Below are 20,699 nucleotides of genomic sequence, written 5' to 3' on the forward strand. Positions count from 1 at the left end.
CAAAACATCTAACAGAAGTTGTCCTTCTGATGGACCCATTCCTGAGCCACTTCCAAAGAGAACTTCAACATCTTGAGCTCTGCTGCCTCCAGCTTTGTCTCCTGTCTTTTCCTCCTGGACACTGTCGGTAAACCAGACAACATGGCTGGTCTCACCACTGTCATTCATCTACACCTGAAACGCTTTAATCACACCTGAAACTTCTCCACCCATTCCAACCTGCTTTACACGCTCATTCGCCTTTTTTCCACCCTCTCCTTTGCTTTTCCCAGAGACCCTAGGTACCTAAAGTTCTCAACCTTCTTTATATCTTCTGAGATGACAAAAACTGCATTATGGACCTATGTGGTATAAACAAGACCGGTGAAATAAAACTCAGCCTGATTTTGAAGGCAGGTTAATTTATTATAGACAGTTTGGTCCCCACCAAGATCCATAATGGACAGTGTTGTCCCCACCAAGATCTATAATGAACAGTTTTGTCCCCACCAACATTCGGATTGGTGGACGTCAGCCTGGCGAGGTCATCAACCCAGGAGTCAATGTGCTCTGTGCTTCTCCCGAGATCTCCCTCCCACCTGTGGCTACAATGGCTGAGCGCCGTAGATAGCTGCTCTCGCTGGGGGAAACAGGAACCCAGCCCCCCCCCCCCCCCCCCCCCTTCCTATTGGAGTCTCATGCTGTGTTGTCTGAAGTCTGTTGCATATCTGTTTGAGGTGTTTTTTTGCAGAGCAAAGCTGCCCTCCTGGTGGGAGGGTAGCTGTGAAGTGCCTTTTTTCCCTCCTTCCGAATCAATTCCTCATGTAACCCTCTTATCTCTATTAAGGTAGCGCGACTCAGGGTTGCGAATGACCACAGTCACCAATTCTTGTCATGTGTCTTGCCCATGTATGTCTGATCTCTAAATTGTGTGTACTGAAACTAATTTCCCTCTGGGATTAATAAAGTATCTTTGATTTGATTGACTGATTAAAGTGTTCAAGAAAACCCAGCCTTGTGAAAATTCTGGAAATTGTTCTTTTGTTCATTGATACTGATTAAATTCTTACTTTTTAAAGTGGGTGTACTCATTCATGCTGGGCACTGTGTATTATAAGCAGTTATTAGGCTTGCAACTGGATCAGAACAAGATGGTATTAGTTTGTCTTCTGCTGCCCCTTAGAGAATACAGACGCTTCTCTTTTCCCTCCCTTATCTTTTTCCCAAGGTTCTTGTTCTGTCTGCCTACAGAGCGCTTCTCTGCATTCCTCATGAAAACTCAATTTTTATTAAATCATCGATATGGTCGACTGGTCAATCATTGCAATTTTTTCAACAATGAGAATGGAGCAGAGGGCTCCTACTTGTCCAGATGGAATGCACCCGTGGGATATATATTGGAATCCTGGAAGGAGTGGACTATTGTATGCCTTTCTCAGCTGTCCGTGGAGGTTATTAAAGATGTATGGATTTTTGGCCTGATAATAACTGGATTTCTTCAGTTTGGAGTGGGAGGATTTCTGGTTTGGAAAATTGGGAAGTCTGGGGAGATTGGAGTGCAACCTGTACCCATGGAAAGTTTCAGCCGTGTGGAAACTGCTCAGACTGGGATGTTACTCGAGGTGAATCGCAAGCTAGAGATTATAGCTGTGAACTTGGTATTAGTGCGCAAGATGGATTTGATCTTGGAGAAAGTCACTGCATGGTATGGGCAAGATTAAACCCAATAATTGGATTTACTAAGAGACTGGAATGATCAGTTAAAAACTGAAAGGCAAAGAGGAAATTATTTCTGCCTGACCCAAACAATTCTTATCTGAATCTGGTGCCCTGGTAGTCTTGAGCTCAAGAAGAAAAAAAAACTCCACGAACGAATGCAGACAGATGCTGTGAAATCCCGACCTAACCCCTGCCTTCGGATTGGTGGTCTTAACCTGGCAAGATCTGCAGCTGAAGGAGTCAATGTGCTCTTTATCCCCTCAATCTCCCTCCCACCTGTGTTTCAACAGCGATTGAGAGCTTTCCCAAATGCTGCTTCTCTATGGGGTTGTTCTACATGTTTGTGTGTGTAACTTTGGTCAGGCTGTACTGCGGAGACAATTTTCTATGCTCCAGGACGCTGGGGCATTGACAATAAAGTTGATTCTGATTCTGATTCTCCTTGATGTAGAACAGTGATATCAACTAAACGGGAAAACCAATAGCAATAGACAGAATTTCAATAGCAGACTGACCCAACACTAAGAATTGTAGAGTTGAGTGTTCAACACAGATCATTTAGCATGGTCCTGCAGACCATGATGCAACATGGGCAGATCTGAGTGGTTGTAGGAGGCTGTTTCAGTCACTACAACAGAATTTCTTCATGATATTTCTCACTGCCACCTGCTGACAGTTCTTAAGCACTCTACTCAACTCTTCTGTTAACGGTAAATATTGCTGTACTTACATCCCACCATCATCATGGCCACAGAGAAGATCTTCTCTCCATCCGTGGTAGGGGCAATGTTGCCAAAGCCGATGGTTGTCAAGCTGGTCATGGTGAAATACAACGATGTGATGTACAGTGAGTCCTTTCCAGGCCCGCCTTCCCAGTGGCCCGAGCCACTGGCGTTGTATCTGTAAGGTGATCCAATGCTAATGGCCAGTTGGTACAGCCAGCTGTCCATTTTAATGGTGTTGGTGGCCTCATCAATCACCTCATAATCTCCAATGCTGTACCTGGTGGAGATACATATGCCAGCATGTTCACAGCATCTGTGTCAGGGCTCTGAAATGCACATTTTTACCATCTTTCCTACAATATCAATTGTGTGCCAAGCTAAAACTCTACAGCACCTTTAAAATTAGGAAAATAATTTACTTTATGACTGTGTATAAATAAACTACACTTAATTTTTTTTAACTCTTAATTAAAGGAGTAACACACTTTGAGATTAAAAAAGGATTGGGATTAGGGTCATTGTCTTTAAAGCAACACTAAAGAGCTTTAACACTTTAAAGTATTTCTTTCATCCTGGTTCATGCGGTTTTTGAGCCATTAACTTCAGTAACTTTACATTGGACAACACTCTGTAGACCTCTGCTGACCACAAACGACACTTAGTTTACCACAGTAAAATACCATGCTTTGTGGTTCAGGTAAGAACACTAGTGGCAGTAGCTCGTATAAAGGCTAGCAGCTGAAGAAGAAGAAGACATTGTTTGCTCAGTCTAGCCATGCTCCATTAGTGCCTCAGCAGTCCCGAACAGTGTTGTGTCCTGCCAATCACAGCGCTCTATCTATTGGATTGGTGGGCCAATCACAGAGCTATCAGTTTGGTGGGCAGAATGTTGCTGAGCCAAACAAAAATGGCAGCAGCTCATTTTAAATTGTTTTGGCATCAGCTTTGGGCTATTTGGATTTGGGCTTTTCTATGAGTCAAGAGCAGACAGAGGCACTTAAGTCCTTTACGTAGTAAAATGATGTATTTGTGTTTTCTTCATCAGAGAATGGCGGACTGCTTCACTGACTGACATCCGTAGCGTGTAGTACGTTACGTTGTTTGTTGTCCAATAGCATGCGGATACAATTTGAAACACAATCGTAGATCCCGTCCTACGACGGAGCTATGCTTATAGGTCATGGCCAGACTATATATTCACATATATGGGATGGCTTGCCAGGCTGTAGCAGGGTATGAACAGTAATTATTGAGCTTTCAGCCAGTAGGAGGGGGAAACTGAAAACGTCTTTGGCATTGCTTTAAAAACGAATATTGTTGTTTCTGACTTTAATGTCTTCAAAAGATTTGTACTGCTTTTGTTTTAAAGTGCTTAAGGTGCTTGGCTCATAATAGGAGTACACTTCCTGCATATTAATGCAACATATTATTTGGATGCCTTCACATATCTCTCTTCAAAAAGAGATGGGAGATGCATGTTTTTGCACTGAAAATCAAGTGTGATGAAAATGTCCCTTTCCCTGTTTTTTTTTTTCCTTACTTTAATTGAGAAATCACATTGTAGATTGGAATGTTGTATAAAGTAAAGAAAGCGGTTGAATTGCTCAGAGTTATGTCTGGTACTGAAATAATAGAAAGCTGTTTATTCTGTGCATTTACAAGAAATGAAATGTCTGCACAAGTAGCCCATCTAATTTTCATTAGGCGTCATTTGGTGGAGGAAATGTCATCCACATATTGCAAAGAACTTCTGCTGGAAAACGACATTTTCCTATTAAAGCTGAAGAGCCACATGTGGTGCTTGGATGCCGGTTGCAGACCCCTGATAAGAACTACAAGTTACAGTTAAATGCTCCGAAGCAGTGAGGGAGGTGGACCAAACACGCACGCCATCACTGGCAGGTGTGAATTTCTAAAAAATAAAAATTAAAATTAAATTAATGGATTCATTAAAAACTGTAAATAAATATAAAATCTGGGAGAGAACAGAACAGATATTACACAAAGCTAACTGTCTAAACCTAAAATAAGGAAAATGAGAAGAGAGAGTGGGTAAAAGGAGCAGGAGTGTAGGGGACAGAGAAATGTAAGAACTGCAATTCACAAAAAGAAGTTCTGAGTCACTTTCTGTAAAAGATAAATCAAACTAAAAATCTCAACAATAAGATCAAATCAAGAGTTAAAATGAAAATCTGCACAGGAGCAAAAATCACCTGGTTACAGATTTGTTGTTATAATTCATTAACTAATTATCTTCATCATCTGATTTTATATGAAACTCTAGAAAACATGAATTCATAATCATAGATATTTTTAGAATGAGAGTTTAGCTTTAGCAGAGTTTAGGCTGCAAAAGTACCCTTCTAGAAAACTGAAATAATGTCTAACCTGTAAAACTGAAACAAACTAAACTCAAAAAGCTTATCCTGTGTCCAGGAATAAGACCAATCACTGATATTTAGTTTTGGGACAGAATTATTTTACATTTCATTTTACTTTGGAATGAAAGAAGCAGAGCAGAACTCAAACATCCAGTTCTTCAGTGACTGCTAAACAAATAAACGCTGTACCAGATGCAGGCCAGCCAGTGGGCCACAAGTCCAAAGACGCAGACCAACAAGACCAGAACAGCTGCACCATACTCCAGGTAGTGGTCCAGTTTCCTAGCCACCCGGCCCAGACGAAGCAGGCGGACCACCTTTAATGAGCTGAACAGGCTGCTGATGCCCTGAGGAGGAACAAAGAGATGAGGCGGAGGAGGAGAAGGAAAAGGAAGACAAAGAGAGAAATAGTGAGAGACGGGTTAAAGGACAAGAACAGAAAGGAGAGTGACAACAAACACTTTTCTGCTGTGTGAAAGAGATAGCTGCTTAGCAGCTTTTACATCCCAGTGGTTCCCAACCTGGGGTCCATGACCCCACAAAGGTGTCCCCACAATTTGGTTGTGCTGGGGTTGTGAGTTTATCAAGATGCAAATAGCAAAAATTACATTATAAGATCCCAACAACACACTCAATAGTCCAATCAAAGCTCTGTACAGCAGTTATAACTGTGTGTCTGTATATAAAGTGTGTGATGAATCATTTTAATGTGTGTGTGTGTGTGTGTGTGTGTGTGTGTGTGTGTGTGTGTGTGTGTGTGTGTGTGTGTGTGTGTGTGTGTGTGTGTGTGTGTGTGCAAAGGGGGGAGGAGTGGGGAGGAGGGCTTGTCTTGGACACAAAGAAGAGGGTCCTAAAGAAAGAAAGTTGCGAACCACTGGTCTAGAAGACCACTGTCATCCTAGAGTTTATGAAAAGGAAACAGATTTAGCATCATCTGCTTGCCGTATAAGGCCTCATGCCCCACAATAAACAATAAAGACATGCACTGAGCTCTCTAAACACAAACTTCATTATCAGTGTGAAAATCTGAGGAAGACACATGATGGCAGAAGAATGGCAGATTGTTTCAGTCCACTTGTTATCAACGTTCTTCCACAAACTTGTTGCAAGTGAATGAATTTGAGTCTAATGGAAGTCCCAGTGAGGGGAACATAGGGGAGCCAATGAGATCACACTATCCTGAAAGAGCAGAGGCGGGGCGTCGCTGGTGACGTCGTCTAGTGAACAAACCCTACGTCTGGCTAATGTTACGCCACATCTTTATGTTTTCTTTTTTGTGAGCCCTGAATAAACATATAAGGGTTTAATGGACAGAATGATGACATCTAGTCACCTAAAACCAGCTAAACCTATACAAAACATATTAAAATGAAGCCAGTAACCACTAGTTAACTATAACTTGGGCCAGTAACAGACTGGACAAGAACTTCCCCAAGTACCTCGAAGTACCCAAAGGTTCATTTCAGTGAGAGTCCCAGGGCTTTGCTTTAAACATGAGTCATCTAAAATCCTGTCCTGTCATCTCAATTTACTTTCCACTGGTCAGAGACAACAAGAAATGTTGGGCGACTTTGGGAGAGACCGGTGACCTCATTCACAGGAAACTGGGACAAACAGAATATTTAAACTTACCCTATGCCATCTATACAACCCAGTGTTGCAGTCATAAAAAACGGGGTAGGCAATCCTGGTTCTGGAGTGCCGCTATCTAGCACGCTTTAGCTGTAACACCACTGACTCAGTGTTGCATCACCTGTTCAGCAGGTCACCAGGCTCTGCAGAAGCATGTTAATCACCTGATTAAAATCACGTGTGTTGGAACTGGGAAACAACTAAAGCGTGCTGGATAGCAGCGCTCCAGGACCAGGACTGGTCTACCCCTGTATCTCAGTGCAACTCTGACTTTTAATTTCTGTTCTTTATTTCTGTTCAAACACTGCTGCTTCCCTCAGATACAGGTGACGAGTGAAACATTGATCTCACTTCCTGGGGGATAAACACAGATGCCATTATATTAATTTTACAAGAAAGTGGAGCGGTAAATAAATAACAGCAGTGCTGGATCACCGCACATCGATGCCCAAAAGAAACAGCTGTCCATCAGAAACATGACAAAAGTTGTCTCAAGGCACCTAACAAAGTAAACATTCTAATACAGTTTAGTTCAATATGCCAATTTTTAAGTTTCCTTCATAAGGAACCCAGCAGATGGCATCGAGTCACTGACGTGACTAATTGATTAATCTCGTAGGCGTGGTGCAGCGCTAGCCTGGGCTGACAGACTCGTCCTCTATTTAATTCTGCACAGAGAGAGAGTCTGGTAACTCACAGGCAGAGAGGCACATGAGGGGCGGGACTAGGCAGCTCAAAAATAACCAATCAGAAAAAAGACAGAAATGCCAACTGTACCGCGCGACGCTGTAGTTTTCTGGCTGTAGTAAAAAAAAATGGCGTCTGGCGACAGTGCAAACATTTTTTTTAGAAGAAAGGCTTTTAGCGCTTCTACTTGTTGTGGTTTTAAAGGCATTCAAGTCATTTAGAACAGAGGAAAGAGCCACAGCGAGCTCAGCCGCTGTCTTCGTTGTTTATGAGAAACTGAGCGTCGCTGTGTGTGACGTCCGCGACGCAGCGAACTCCGCTTCAGTCGCCATGTTTATGACAAACTCGGCATTGTGGTGTGTGACGTACGCTGCTCAGCGCCGAATGGCTCGGTTGGAACACTCAGGAGGCGGGGCTATTTGAACAGGAGAGTTCCCAGACCCTTTCTCTGTGCAGAATTAAACAGAGGAGTCTGGCAGGCCAGGCTATAGCGCCACACCTGAGCCGATGCAGGGGAACCACTGCAGTCGGAGTCTATGAGCCGATAAAAGTTACTTTCTGACCCCGTTGTTCATGCGCCATGGATTTCACATATGACGTCCGGGAAAATTAAAGACACATTTTAATACAAAGAAAGTGCTTATTTTTTACAGTTTGTCTCACCAAATTGACGTCATCAAACCAGACACGGAGAAGTGGAAAAGAAAAGTGACTGTGAGTTTAGTAAGCTTTACATCCATCTTCCAGGAGGAAAGAAGGAGCATTAAACTTGAAAAAAATAACACCATAAATCTGGTCATGTGGTACGTAGCAGCTATGCTGGGGGAGAAGAGATTTGGCGGTGATGTCATACAGGCCACGTCTTTTAAATTATGAATTTTTTACAACCTAATTAATTCAATTACGTGACTGAAATAGTCAAAACACATAATTATTTTTCATTTTAATCAGTGGAGGCTCAACCATATGGGGCACTAGGGCACCACCCCACCAGTCTCACAGAAAGAGGAAGAAGAGAAAGAAGAAGAAACACAAAATATAAAAAATGAACCATGAAAATTAAACAAAACAATCTCTGCATCATCCAGATTATAAATGCTGTGTATAATCTGCATTTAAGTGTAATTTAAAAATGTTGTTTGTACTTTTACCAATTGTCTTGTGACATATTTCCGGTTACTTTTGGGTGCAGCAACCTCTACCATAGACCTACGCTAACTGGTGCATGCACGCTGGATCCCCCCTTCCAATACAAAGAATGGGAGAGCCTTCTGCATGTAAAAAAGTGGGTTATTTTTACTGAAACAGATTATTACAACCTTAAATTGGCAAAGGTAAGACTGAGTCAATGCTTTTAACTTCATTAAATTTGCTTTGATTGATTTTAATGCTAAATTTGCATATATTGGTGAATATTAGCCCCAAACCTCTGCCTGCATGATCAGGTTTTCTCCAGGGGACGAAAGGGTAGCTTCCCTGTGCCTTCGCGTCGGGAAACGTGTCCTGACTGCACCAAATAGCAGTTCAGAGTACCCACCATTTTTTGAAGTCCCTGGGACGAGTACTAGATGGTGCTCCAACTGTGGACTCCATAGTCCTGCTGGGGGTTTTCAATGCTCACGCTGGCAATGACAGCGTGACCTGGAGTGGCGTGATTGGGAGGAACGGCCCACCCAATCTGAACTCGAGTGGTGTTCTGTTATCAGACTTCTGCACTAATCACAGTTTGGTCATCACAAACACCATGTTCAAACAAAAAGATGCCCATCGGTTTACCTGGTACCAGGGCAGGTTACAGGTCAATGATTGACTTTGTAGTTGTACCATCTGACCTGAGACCGGATGTTTTGGGCACTTGAGTAAAGAGAGGAGCGGAGCTGTCAGCTGATCACCACCTGGTGATGAGCTGGATCAGATGGCAGGGGAAGATGCTGCACAGACCTGATAGACCCAAAAGTATTGTGAGGGTCTGCTGGGAACGCCTGGCAGATTAATCTGTCCAGATGGACTTCAACTCCCACCTCCGGCAGATCTTTGACCACGTCCTGAGAGCAGTGGGGGACATTGATTCTGAATGGGCCTTGTTCTGCTCTGCAATTGTTGAGGCGGCAGCTTCTAGCTGTGGTCGCAAGGTGGCTGGTGCCAGTCTTGGCAGTAACCCCCGTACCCGCTGGTGGACACCAGAGGTTAGGGGAGCTGTCAAGCTGAAGAAGGAGGCCTACAAGGCGTGGCTGGCCTGTGGGTCTCCACAGGCCACAGACAGGTACCGGAGGGTCAAGCAAGGTGCAGCAGTGGCTGTTGCCGAGGCAAAATCTTGGGTGTGGAAGGAGTTTGGCGAGACCGTGGAGAAAGACTATCGATGGGCTCCAAAAAGTTTCTGGCAAACCATCCGGTGCCTCAGGGGAGGAAAGCAGCAACTTGCTCACACTGTTTACAGTGGGGATAGGGAGCTGTTGATGTAAACTGGGGCTATAGTTGGACGGTGGAAGGAATACTTTGAGGAGCTCCCCAATCCCACTGACACGCATACCATGGAAGAACCAGAGCTGTGAGACCTGGGGATGGACTGTCTAATCTCTGGAGCAGAAGCCGCTGGGGGTAGTCAAACGACTACGCAGTGGCACAGCCCCGGGGGTGGATGAGATTCGTCCTGGGTATCTCAAGGCTTTCGATGTTGTAGGAATGTCTTGGCTGACATGTCTCTACAACAGTGCATGGTCATCAGGGGCAGTTCCTGTGTAGCGGCAGACCGGGGTGGTGGTCCCAATTTTTAAAAGGGGGGACCAGAGGGTGTGTTCCAACTATAGGGGGATCACGCTCCTCAATCTCCCGAGAAAGATCTACTCCAGGGTACTGGACTATTTGAATCGTTTTCATCCTGGCCCAGGAACTGTGGACCAACTCTTTACCCTTGCTAGGGTGACGAAGGGGGTCATGGGAGTTTGCCCAACCAATCCACATGTGTTTTGTGGATTTGGAGAAGGCTTATGTCTTTGTCCCCAGAGGCACCCTGTGGAGGGCACTCCAGGAGCATGGAGTGGATGGTTTTTTTGCTGAGGGCCACTCAGTCCCTGCACAGTAGCTCTTTTGAGGAGTGTGAGTTTGGTCCACATAGTCGGCAGTAAGTCGGACCTGTTCCTAGTGAGGGTTGGGCTCTGCCAGGGCTGCCCTTTGTCACTCATCCTGTTCATAGCATTTATGGACAGGATTTCTAGGTGCAGCTGTGGTGTTGATGGTGTGGTGTGGAGTGGCCAAAATGAGTTTTCTCCGCGGGGTGGATGGGCTCAACCTTAGGAATAGAGTGAGGAGCTCGGACATTCAGGAGAGACTCGGAGTGGACCGGTCTAGTAGTGCTGCAGTTTCTTCTACGGACCTCGGTGCCTGGAAGTCCGAGGACTTCGACATTCAGGATCTATCACAAGGGTCTTCGAGTGGGTACATAGACATGACAGATAGCGTCTGATGTGTTTTTGATAACAGCCACCTTCATAGCTTAATTTCTTTTACATCCAGAACTCAGCTCTCCTAGATACGGAAGTTCTGATAACATCGCATTCACACACAGGTTCATACATCACATCTAGATCCACTCCCAATAAATATTAGTGAACCTGTCATGTTTTAATTGTTTGTAAAATAAATTCTTACTTTTATAAACCTGACCCTTTTCTGAATCAAAACAAAGTGTGTACAATCCCTTAATAAAACAAAGAATCCTAGATTCTTCTGATTAAAACACAATAAAGACCCAGCTGGTTGATATTCTATATTTACAATGCCCTTCTAACTGGTCTTCCAGCCTGTACTGTGAGACAGGGGCAGATTAAGGACTGAAGAAGATCCGGGGCTTAACAAACAAACGCGGGCGCGCATGTGCATACACACACACACACACGTGACACGCACTAGTCAACATATATATTTGTCTTGTACCACATAATTTTGAATCTGAAGCTACATATTAAGCATATTCAGGGCAGAGTATTGTTCCTGTTAGTGTTTAGTGTGAGATGATAGTAAATATTCCCTTTCTTTCTCCAACAACTTTACCTGATAGTAAGCTAACTTTAGGCAAACCAGCAGCACAACAAATATTTTCAAATAAGACTCACAAACCTGAGTCAACACCAGTCTCATCAAAGCTGGGGTTCTGTCGTTGTACTTTTGGTCTAAAAAACGTCCTTATGTCCATCTTTACACATGCGTTTCAGGCAGAGTGTAGAAAAAAACAGGCACTGCAGAAGAAGCCGGCTGCTGAAGGGCTTCTTCTTCAGTGGTGGAGGCTCAGACAGGCTGTATACAAACTACTGCCAGCTGCTCCCTCTCTGTTGGACTTTGGTACTGCATGTTACTTCCACATTTGAGATCCGGGGCTTTTCATTAAAGATTCGTGGCTTCAGCCCAAGTAGCCGGGCCTAACGCCACCCCTGCTGTGAGACCTCTTCAAATGGTCCAGAACGCAGCGGCGCGTCTGGTCTTCAATCAGCCAAAAAGAGCACACGTCACCCCTCTGTTCATTGAGCTCCACTGGCTACCGCTAGCAGCACGCATCAAATTCAAATTGCTAACACTAGCATACAAAGTCCGACATGGTACGGCTCCCATCTACCTGAATCCTCTTGCAAAGGCTTGCGTCTCGGCCCGGCCGCTCCGGTCATCACAAGATCGTCGGCTAGCAGTGCCTACACCACGCTCAGGACAATCCAGACTCTTCTCATGCATCGTTCCACAAATGTGGAATGACCTACCAAGCACTACCAGAACAGGAGCTTCCTTTTTGATTTTCAAGAAACTCCTGAAGACCCTGCTCTTCAGAGAGCATCTTCTTAACTAGCACCCTCCCTGCACCCTTCCCACCCTCTCTACCGTCCACTCCTTGTTCCCTCCTCTCCATGATTCATCATGCTGCCTCACTGCCACCTATGACTGACTGGAAATTGTTTGTTGTTGTTGTTTTTGTTATTGTTGTTGTTTGCCTCAACGGCAACATGCCAATTATCACTTGTAAGTCGCTTTGGATAAAAGCATCTGCTAAATACATAAACATAAACATATTTAGATAGAGTATCACAGCTTGCTGGTCATAAGCAGTGTTGGGAGTAACGCCGTTTAAGTATAACGGTGTTTCTAACGGCGTTCTTTTATAGGTAACGGAATAATCTAATTAATTATTTTTCCCGCCGTTGCAACGCCGTTACCGTTACTGGGGGCGGAAGGTTGTGCGTTACTATGTGCTTGTCGAACGTTGAGCAACAGTGTGAGGCTTTCTGACCGCCACACTTCAGCTGCAGCCAGGGAGAGAGAGGTGTCGGTAACGCACTTACAAACACGATGAGGATTGGCCGGGTGGGCGGAGACCCTCACGGTCTCAGTCGCTGCATTCTGTAGACACAACAGAGCAGTGATGGGAATAACGCCGTTTAAAATAACTGCGTTAATAAAAAATATTTCTTTCAGTAACGAGAAAACTAATTAATTACCGTCTTCTTTTATCAAAACGTCATTTCTGTTACTGATAAGAAAAAGCGTTCGTTAAGCAGCGCGGTGTGTTGAAGCTGTCATCAGCTGATCAGGAGCTAAAGAGGTAGATGTTTTCATCCAAGAGCATCACGGCCGTGAAGAACGAGGAAGACGTGATGAATATCTACAGCTGCAGGTGTGGATCTGCAGCCGTGCCCTTCTTAGCGTGACAGCGGGACGTCCCGAAGGTCCGCTCACCTGTTCACCGCTCAGACGTCCTGATCTTCTACCTTCCTAGATCATCCAGCTGTAACCTGTTTCTGATCATGTCTTTAGTCCCACTGTAACACTGATGCATCAGTCTTAGACGTCATGGAGCTCAGGTGTTATCAGAACTACCTGTGTGTGTTTACCACCCAGCTTCAGCTCTTCTGTGGTTGGGTCTGACCCACGTTAGTACATTTAAGTCCTCCATCAGATTTGTGCCTCTTCTAGTGTCATTTTAAAGGACTTTATTTATTTATTTATTTAACCGTTACTAGCTTAGCAGCAACAGAAATGCTGCTAAAAACACACAATTATGTGAAGCTGGAAAAATTAAAATACTGTGCAAAATTACATTTATTTCTGTAATTTAACTAGACTGAGAGACCATTTAAAGTCTCAGGAACCTTTACAGGTGTTTCTATTTGCAATTTTAAATGTTAGCTGGTTGGCGTCTTGTTAAATATCACACAGTGACCTTTTAATAGTCTAGATTAGTGTAATGTTCTATTAGTAGTTCCTCCTGTTAAGTGCTTATTTATTTAAATTATTCAGGTTTATAAAAAACATTTGGACATACATTTTATTATGTTCCAGTCATTAGTCATTTATATTTTACTATTGTAGTAATTCTTGCATTCTTTAATAAAAAAGTAACTAAGTAGTTATTTTGTTGTAATTAGTTACTTTTATGATCTTGTAACTCAGTTAGTAACTGAGTTACTTTTTTGACAAAGTAATCAGTAACTATAACTAATTACTTTTTTAAAGTAACGTTCCCAACACTGGTCATAAGTAGAGATAATATATATTGAGCTCTTTAAGCACTCAATTTCCTAAACCCTACAAATGTCTCTTGAAGGCCACTCAAAAACGTTGGTCTGAAACTTTTTTCATCACTTAAGAAATATCTCCAAACTGCGAAGGTTGATGTCAACACATGAACTTGAAATGGTTCTCCATGCCTTTATCTCCTCCCGTCTAGATTACTGTAACACACTTTTCACATGTTTTAACAAAAAAGCCCTTGACCGCCTTCAGTTGGTCCAGAACTCTGCAGCGAGGCTCCTAACTGGAGCAAACAGAAGAGCACACATCACTCCTATGCTAATGTCTCTGCACTGGTTACCCGTGAACTTTAGAGTTCATTTTAGAATCCTGACTAGAACTTTCAGGACTCTACATGGTCAAGCTCCTCCCCATATTAATGAACTGTTAAAGCCTTATGCTCCAACCCGAGCCCTCAGGTCCACCCACCAGAACCTTCTAGAAGTTCCAAAGACCAGATACAAAAGTCGAGGCGGTCGCTCCTTCCAGACTGTTGCACCCCGACTCTGGAATGATCTTCCTTTATCCTTATGCAGCGTTGACAGTCTGGACACTTTTAAACAACAGCTGAAGACCCTTTTATTTAAAGCTGCTTTAACCAAAACCTTTTATTTTCTTATTTTTAACTCAAAATTTTAATCATCTTTTGTTTGTTTTATGACATTTTTTCTGCTGTTAATCTATTTCTGTTTTGAGATCATTACGCTTTATTTTGTTTTGATCTGTGTGAAGCACTTTGTGATTCTATGTCTGTGATCAGTGCTATGTAAATAAAATGTACTTTCTTACTTTACAAACATAAGAATTATATATAAATATAATATATTATTATTACAGACTCACGCCACACACATTTACGATTCAGAGATCATTTCTATCCCTGTCATATGACACACCATCACCATCCTCCCCTTCTGAAATTGACACACAAATAGAAAGAATATTGTTTGGTAATATCGGCCCAGTTTCACATATCGGACTGACACTGATACGTTAAACATGTCTAACCACGGCCAATGCCCATATAAGGTGCATCCCTGATGTGTTTGTAGCTGTGAGTCATTTACAGTGCACACTTCAAGTCTAAATGAATGTGCGAGGCCTCCCCTAAAACTTTGCCATAAAGGAAATCCTTTTACCATTTATCGTCACCATGGCAACCCCGTCTATTAGCAAAGGATCTCATAAATCACTGGACAGAATTTAATGAAACTCAGAAAGTAATCTTTGCTTGTTCATCTTCAGCTGATTAGCTTTTTGGAACTAACCCAACTTAAAATGGTGTCCACAGCCAGCTGATGCTAGAAAACACAAAACAGAGATATTACTCTGTCGATCTGAAGATACGCAGCTACAAATGGAGGTTGGCTGTGAGCGTCATCCATAACACATATCTTCAGATCTCAACATGAGATTATCTCAGTTTAAACCTGAACAATCACAAGAGTATGTGCTTATATCTTCAAGGCCATTAAATGCTATTAATACCTGTAAACAACACATCGACATGCCAGGATGCTTTATTTTGCACCGACACAATGACCTTTAGACACGCAGTAGAGCCGTTCCAGGTGACAGAAGGATCCTGCATCATTAGTCTGGTCTGTTTCTCCATCACCAATCTCCTCTCCTCCATGCACCTTCCTGTTCCCCAGCTGCTGTTTTTTTATTTCTCACACTCGTGAACCACTTTCTGCACTTCCTTTTTTAATCTAAGCCATTCCTCTCATTCATACCAGATCCTGCCCTCCATACATTAATCTATATTCATATCTCCTGACCCGTCACATTCACATTTCCAGTCAGTTCCAGTTTTCCATTGCCTGCACTCCACTTTCTACCATCTCTGTTACCACGGAGAGTTAATATTCCAGCCCTACTGCGAGCTGCACAGCTTCCTCCTGGCACCGTCATCATCAGCCAACCATGGCTTTTTGGACGTCACTTTTAAAGGTCAGGCCACATTCAACCTTTTGGAGTGGCCATGGCACCTGCAGAGACTCACAGCGAGATCCCGTCAGCCTCTCCTGTGACAGCAGGTGGCTGCAGGCCCACAGAGGAGGGAGGGAAACCAACCCCCCCCCCCCCCCCCAACATCTTCACCATCATCTCTGCTGCAACCCGAGGGAGCCGCTCAGCAGCACGTGAAATCGTTTTCCTGCTGCCGTTGCTGTTTCACAGCCATAGCCTAAAAACTTCACTTAATGAAGCTGTTGACCTGCATGTGTCTTCGTGTGTTTCTATTCTGGAGACTCTTAGAACACCCACACCACCCCCGCTTTGTTTCTAAAAAAAAAATGTCAGCGGGCAAAAAAGCCTAAAGTAAAGCAGTAAACTTCAGTCTGTTCCTCCCAGTCTCTACTAATGTGTGGTCCACTGGGACAGGAGATGCTGCTGCTGCAGGTTGGTGTGTTCAGGGTGAACGTGACTCAAAAAGAAAAGAGCCACAAACCCTAAAACTACGTCAACTGTGCTTGTGCTGCACTTTTGTGATTTTTGATCGTAACATGTCTGGAAGTCACCAGAGAGAGTTAAATGACTTAGACATGTTCATGTCATTTTGAGGTCACATACTAATCCCCTTCAAGGTCTTCATTATCAAAGTCCACAACAATTAACCCTCTGGAGGCAGGCGTTGCAGATGTGCTACGTTAAAACCTGCCTACCTGGTTACTCCACATACGTATTTCATGAGCATTTTTAACTCAGAAGTACCCCTGAAGGACTTAGCTGTTCGTCCTTTTATCAAAACTTATTTTGAGCCTGAGACGGTTGAAAGCCTATTTCTAGCCAACATTTTAAAGCTTCCATATCATGCTATTCAAAATATATATATTAGCCTATATATGATAACATGTTACTGTTATTTTCATCAGTCTGAATTTATTCCCATTTCAGTGAAACTCGGCGTACGCCCGCTCCGACAGAACGCAGCTACAACAGCGTCTTAGTCCAGCCTGCAGTTGTATGGGTCCTGCTTGTCCAGCGTCCTGGCGTGGGTTTGACTCCCGGCGTCGGTAGTAATTTATCTAGCCAGCTGAAGCAGAAATCATTTATTTATAATTTAGTTTATTGACTACTTTCTGCAATATATTTTGTGTGTCTAAACATCTATGAATTTGGTCATTTCCAAGCAGCATTTAGGTTGTTTTACTCTGCTCACCTCACATGGACTCGCACTGGCTAAATAAACATAAAAACAGATTTATCCTTGCTGTCTGAACAGTTTTCCATTAAAGGTTTGAACACATAATACTGGTAAGTGTAGCTAAAAAAAACTGTTTTTAAGTTACGACCGCGACCGGGAGGTAAGCTGGAGCAGAACAACATGCAAGCCCCGCACTCTAACCACTGGTCAACCAAGTCTTACAAAATAACACCTAACACACCTAACACACACATCCTGGGCTGGCCATTATGTGCATCTCTGTAGACAGGATGCACGGTTTTAACTGCAGTGTTTGCCCTCATTGTAGAAGTCATTTGTCAGAATATCCAGATTTCAGAACCAAGACCACCAGCTTCAGGAAGAGGAAACATACCTGATGATGCATGCAGTTTTCCTTCAAGCATTTTCAGAATTTTCAAATTACAACTCTAAATTTGCAGCTGATACAGTTAAATGCTAGCCTGGCAAGCCAGACTAAAACTAGTTCACTAGGCTAGATAAATGCATGAATGGTAAAAAGCTCAAAAGAGTGGATTTTCCGTGATATGGCCCCTTTAAACTGAAATCATCTGAAAACCTTGTAGTTGTTCTGGTCAAAGCATCTTGTGCATTTAGCACTTTGAGTTATCAGGACTTAATCTCTGCTACAACCACAGCACGTTGGCTCAAAACCTGCAGAACTGACCGAGTTACAATCACTTATGTGTTGATTAGCGCTGATTAGCTGTGGTAGTCGTCTTGACTCAGGTTCACTCCAAAAGTTAATTAGATGAAGAGTAACCAGTGCTTGTTTATCTACAAGAGCTCCATTAAACTCTGGGAGTTCATCAAATATTTTCCACAAAATTGACGATAGGCAGAAACATTATGATCCACCTTTTATTTCTGATTAATAAAATCTTTGCAGAAGCAAAAACTCAACTGATTTCCTGGAATAGCTTTAAAAAGACAATTGCACTTCTTGTGCAAAATATTCAACTCATTCAAAAAATGTAGTTCTGAAAACAAAGAAAATGACTGAAACCCTGAAGACTTTGTTCTGCTCAGATGTGACCAATTAAACTTCAAGATGCTAATTTGTCTCTGTAAGGTCTCACAGGTCAGATCACAGGAAAAAGCTATCTACAGTTATTCAAACCCACTTCATCACAAAGTTTCTGCAATGACAACAGCTGTGTTTCCAAAGCACAAATAAAGTCAAAACTGTTTAACGTGTGTGTGAATGCATGTACATGGTATGGCTTGTCTACAACAGTAAAAGAGCTTCTGGTCTGCACAGCCATCACATGCATTAGTAGGAAAACCCAGCATGCATCGATCCTCTCCAATTCTTCCACATTGACTGAGCTTATTTTTAGTTGGTGCTCGCTGGTCAAGCACTGCAGTAACGATCATTTAGGAGAATACAAAACACAGTCTTGTGTTGTAGTTGGATGTATAAATGTCCTCCCAGCTCGTCTAAACCTCCCCTTCCCCGCCTTGTTGCCGTGTGCTGCATCTTCATCGGCTACAGGAAACCTGCACCCAGCAGGGTCTCATCACATCCATCAGCACCTGGAATTGTGAGTCTGGAAAACAAGCAACACCTGAACCAACACCGAGCAACACAGCAGACACCTACTGAGTGATGCTCAACACAATACAATATTTATTCTGACGGAGGGAAGTTATCAGGTGGGTGGATGAAAACACACAGAGAGAAGCTTCATTTACAGGTGAAAGTAGCAAAATCTGAATATGGTGCAAAAGTAGGGATGGACCATAATTCAATAACAACATACTCTCACTGGCCACTTTATTGGGTACACCTGTCCAACTGATCATTAACGCAAATTAATAATCAGCCAATCACATGGTGGCTGCTCAATGTATTTAGGCATGTTGACATGGTCAGGACGAGCCGCTACAGTTCAAACCGAGCTTCAGAACGAGGAACGGGTGGATTAAGGATAGATAAAGATCCAAGGCTTAGCCCAAATGAGTGATTTTCTACCTTTTAATGAAGCATTTCAACTTTCACTTTTTGACCATTGTAAAGCAGACAAAGCACGAGATGACACTTATAATGCCCAGCCTGTAAGTACTGACTTTGTTTTGATTCACTGGAACGTTAATGGGTGGACGCTAGCCAACTGTATGCTTAGAGCGCATCTCCTCCTGTCACTGGAACCAGATATAACTTCTTTAAATGAGGCTCATCCATCTAACATTACACCTGAGCTCAGTGGATTTACCTGGTTTGGACATAATTGCGCTGCGCATTGACGAGCCGTGAAAGCCTCTGCAGGTGACAGTTTTTCTGCGTAGTTGTTGATAAATCTCACAATGTAATCCTAAATTTGCTATTTGAACATGTGGTATCCATATGTTCATTTAATATTATTTCATGTTGCTTGTCCCCTGAAACTTCGAGTTGGGGTCGCAATGCAAACTCTTTTTTTCTCATTTTGTAACTTTAAAGAGCAAGTCAACCCCTACCAGAATCTAACTCCACTCCCACTTCATGTTTGAAAAATGCAGCAAATGCTGTTGCCTGGCAGACCAAGGGGGCGGAGCTGCTAACAAATACACACACACAGACATTGTGACATCATAATCTACCAGTTTACATCATAGCATACCTCTTAGCCAATAGCGGTGGAAGATTTAAATTAGAATACAATGCAGAGTTTTTACCTGACAACGGCACAACACTGCCAGTTTTAGGCAGAATATTTAAATTTTAACTAAGATGCACTGAAGTGACAAATTATTGACGGCACGTGTCTGCAGCACGATTAGACACTCGTTTCTTTAGTTTATCAGCAAAAAAAAAGGTTATTTGGGGTGACTTGCTCTTTAATTTATAAGGACGGTGTTGATTCTATTTATATCTGCGGGGATCTCAACAGTCGCGTTGCACTGTTCAAGGGTTATCTTGAAGACAATGAATTAACTTCCAGAGTGGTGCTGGACGGTGTGCCAAACATGGAGAGACTTTTATTAGTTTCCTCAAATACTCATGATATTACGTTCTAAACGGAAGAGTAAATCCTGAAAACGATAACTTTACATCCATCTCTGTAAGAGGTAGAGCTGTGGTTGACTTTATTCATTCATTCATTCTTTCTTTATTTATTTATTTGTTTATTTGTTTGTTTGTTTACTTACTTACTTATTTATAAAATATCCCATTAGCTGACAGATACTCGACAGCGAGTCTTCCTGGGGTCCAAATAATACATTTAAAACTTACATTACACACATGTAATGTAAGTGGGGGCAGCAGTAGCTCAACAGGTTGAGCGGGTTGTCCAGTAATCGGAAGGTTGCAGGTTTGATCCCGGCTCCGGACAGAGAATTCTGCTGTTGTGTCCTTGGGCAAGACACCTAACCCACGTTGCCTGCTGGTGGTGGTCGGAGGGACCGGTGGCGCCTGTGCCCGGCAGCCTCGCCCCTGTCAGTGAGGCCCAGGGCAGCTGTGGCTATGCCATAGCTCATCACCATCAGTGTGTGTGAATGGATGAATGATACACTGTTGTGTAAAGCGCTTTGGAGTCCTTACTCTGGGAGGCGCTATACAAGTGCGGGTCATTAATCATTTATCATTTATCACATTATATTACAAAAACTTTGTCAAATATTCAAACTAAACAATAAAATAAATCTTACAACTATAAAACAAACAGCAAGACAGCATGCTTATGTTATGACACAGCCTCTCAATTAACCTATCAGGATATTGTTACAATTATGCAGACAGGTACGATCTTAGTCTCTTTTTGAAATTGCACTTATCCTTATTTTTACTGACCTCAAGCAGAAGATTATTCCACAGTGAAATTGATCTAAACAGAACGGTTCTCTTCATATAAT

General features: G+C 42.9%; 1 protein-coding gene across 1 annotated transcript in view; it reads right to left on the reverse strand.

Moving 5' to 3' along the window:
* Nucleotides 1–20,699, reverse strand: part of kcnh5b (potassium voltage-gated channel, subfamily H (eag-related), member 5b) — a 243,855-nt gene that overhangs the window by 167,831 nt on the left and 55,325 nt on the right. Inside the window, exons 7-8 of the mRNA XM_015969045.3 lie at nt 4,994–5,151; nt 2,429–2,700 (exon numbers count right to left, since the gene is read on the reverse strand). Of these exons, the coding sequence (XP_015824531.1) occupies nt 2,429–2,700; nt 4,994–5,151 (430 nt within the window). The remainder of the gene's footprint in view (nt 1–2,428; nt 2,701–4,993; nt 5,152–20,699) is intronic.

The sequence above is a fragment of the Nothobranchius furzeri genome, chromosome 18 (genome assembly GCF_043380555.1).
Source record: "Nothobranchius furzeri strain GRZ-AD chromosome 18, NfurGRZ-RIMD1, whole genome shotgun sequence".
In the NCBI taxonomy this organism is placed as follows: domain Eukaryota; kingdom Metazoa; phylum Chordata; class Actinopteri; order Cyprinodontiformes; family Nothobranchiidae; genus Nothobranchius; species Nothobranchius furzeri.